We start from the raw sequence: 2,597 nt of genomic DNA, 5'->3' as shown, positions 1-2,597 counted from the left end.
TTCCCACCTTGCCCCACCCCAAGGTGTCATTGCAAAAAACCATGGCACACAGTGCCATTTATGTGAGCTCAAAAACACCAAGAATAAAACAAACATTATTATATTTAACCTGGGGTAACAGGTATATATCTAAAGAGCAAATTTCCTACAGAGATTAATAAAATTTGCAAAACCCAAATTCAAGATGAAGAGGATAAAACCATAGTGCACTGTTGCTGAGAATGCATACTGGTGGAACCACTATGAAAAACAGTGTGGGCATCCCTCAAAAAATTAAAAATGAAATGGCTACAATCAAGCAATTGCACTTGTGGGAATATGCTTGAAGAAACCCTGATCACTAATTCAATAAAACACATGCATCTTTATGTTCATTGCAGCATTAGTTACAATAGCCAAGATTTGGAAGCAAACCAAGTACCCATCAACAGATGAATGGTTAAAAAAAACCTGTGCTACATATACACAATGCAATACTACTGAACCATAAAAAATTAAATCTTACCTTTTGTGACAGCATGAGTGGATCTAGAAAGTATTATGCTAAGTGAAATAAATCAGACAGAGAATGACAAATACTATATGGTTATATGTGGAATCTATAAGAACAAAATAAACCAAGAAACAGACTTATGAATTACAGAGAACAGACGGATTCAGTGAAAAGGGGGAAGGAATTAAGAAATACTAATTGGTAGTTAGAGAATAGTCTTTAATGTAAATTAAAGCATAAGGAACATCATAAATTACAGTATAAGGAACATCATCTATAATATGCAATAACTATGTATGGTGCCAGGTAAGTACTTGAAACACAAGGCAGAGGACCACTCTGCAAATGACACTATTTTCTAACCACTACGCTGTACGTCTTAAACTAACACAGAATAATATTGAATGTAAAGTGTAATTGAAAAATAAAAGTGTATATAAAAAGAAAATATAATTATGCTGAGTAAAAAAGTTAGACAAAAATGCATATTCCATTGTTCCATGTATAAAAAGCTCTAAATGATGCAAAATGATATATAATGACAAAAAGATCAGTAATTGCGTCAACATAAAGCAATTGGGTAAGATGTGGGAGAGGATTTTAAAGGGGCTAATAGGAAACTTTCCGGAATGGTAGATATACTCATTATTTTGTTTGTGGTGATTGATAGTGCAATGGATGCATGTATAGATCCAAATTCAGAATAGTAGTCTCTTGAAATAGGTGCGTTTTATTGTTTAACAGTTATATTTATAATAGTCATAAAGTTGAAATATATTTAAAAACCTATGTTCGAAATATTTCATTTTAGAGAACCATTAGAACCTGTAAACATTGGTAAAATATTAAAAATAATATATGCATTAAAGAAAAAAAGAGTATAGATATCAGAGGCTATCATAGCCCCCTCACCTTTTTAGTTCTAACAACAAAGGTTTTTCTGAGAGAAGTAATTCTAGCGCCTAAAGATGTGGCACAGTCTCTATCCCTCTAAGGTGGACCCTCCCTGCCCCGTGCACTGGGCTCGCTGGGCACCCCTGGCGCTTTCTTCCAGGCAGCAGCTCCTGGGTCGTGGTGTCCATTCCCCCACTGGGGATTCGGGCAGAGAGAGAACCTCCCAGAGTCCGCTGCGGCGGGCGGGAGGCCAGTCAGGGCGGCACCCGCCAGTCCCTGCCCCACTACCCCACTTCCAACTTCCTCAAGGGGAGGGGCCGCGACTTCCTTCCCGAAAGAAGAATGGAATGCGGCTCCGGGAATTTCCCGGACCCAGGGGGCCGGCAACTTTCCTCCCCGATCTTGGATAAAAAGGGTTCGTCGGTCTCCGGGAGCCACAGATCTCGCCCAGCCAGCTCTCCCGCCAGCTCTCGCGCTGCAGGCACCGCCAACCAGACCCACCAAGCTCAGCACCATGGCCCGCACCACGACCGCCGCCGTTCACCGCGTCCCCGGACTCCTCTGGGCCGCGCTGCTGCTCCTGCTCCTGGTCACCTCTTGCCGGCAGGCTGCAGGTGAGACTCGGAGCCTTGGGATCCCAAGGGCGGGACGGGGGACCAGGGTGGACGCCCTTGTGGGACAGCTCCCCTAACCGAGTCTGTTGTCCCCACAGGGGCGCCTGTGGCCAATGAACTTCGCTGCCAGTGTTTGCAGACCTTGCAGAGAATTCACCCCAAGCTCATCCAGAGTGTGAAGGTCATACCCCCAGGAGCCTCCTGTGACCAAACTGAAGTCATGTAAGTGCCATGAAGCCTTGCTGTTGCTACCATGGCCCTTGTCACCCACACCATGCCTTCACTTTGACCCCTAGCCCATCCATCTTCTGTCTCACATGGATTCTCCCTTCTTTCTGCAGAGCCACGCTCAAGAACGGAGAGAAAGCTTGTCTAAACCCTGAAGCCCCCAGAGTTAAGCAAATGCTGGAAAAAATGCTAAACAAGTGAGTTATGTGACTATAAAGTCGTTGGTGACAGATTCTGGCATCTCTCTCCTGAAAGTAGTATATCAGAAAAACCCAGGGTCTAGCTGAAGGTGTGACAATCATTATCATGTCACTATTAGATTTGGCAGCAAGGGCATTACTGTGCTCTGGTGCCACCGGATATTTCCA

General features: G+C 43.8%; 1 protein-coding gene across 1 annotated transcript; it reads left to right on the top strand.

The window, feature by feature from the left end:
• The first annotated feature begins 1,785 nt into the window (after positions 1–1,785).
• Positions 1,786–2,591, top strand: LOC118999119 (growth-regulated protein homolog gamma-like). Its single transcript, XM_037063470.1, has 3 exons — positions 1,786–2,001; positions 2,100–2,223; positions 2,343–2,591. Exons 1-3 carry the CDS (start codon positions 1,902–1,904, stop codon positions 2,428–2,430), a joined length of 312 nt encoding a protein of 103 aa, XP_036919365.1. The 5' UTR covers positions 1,786–1,901; the 3' UTR covers positions 2,431–2,591.
• The last annotated feature ends 6 nt before the right edge of the window (positions 2,592–2,597 follow it).

Source organism: Sturnira hondurensis, unplaced genomic scaffold (assembly GCF_014824575.4).
Source record: "Sturnira hondurensis isolate 20B ecotype Veracruz unplaced genomic scaffold, ASM1482457v3 Scaffold0014584, whole genome shotgun sequence".
NCBI classification, from domain to species: Eukaryota; Metazoa; Chordata; class Mammalia; order Chiroptera; family Phyllostomidae; genus Sturnira; species Sturnira hondurensis.
The sequence above is the reverse complement of the archived record's forward strand: the minus strand, read 5'-3'. Positions and strand labels throughout refer to the sequence as shown.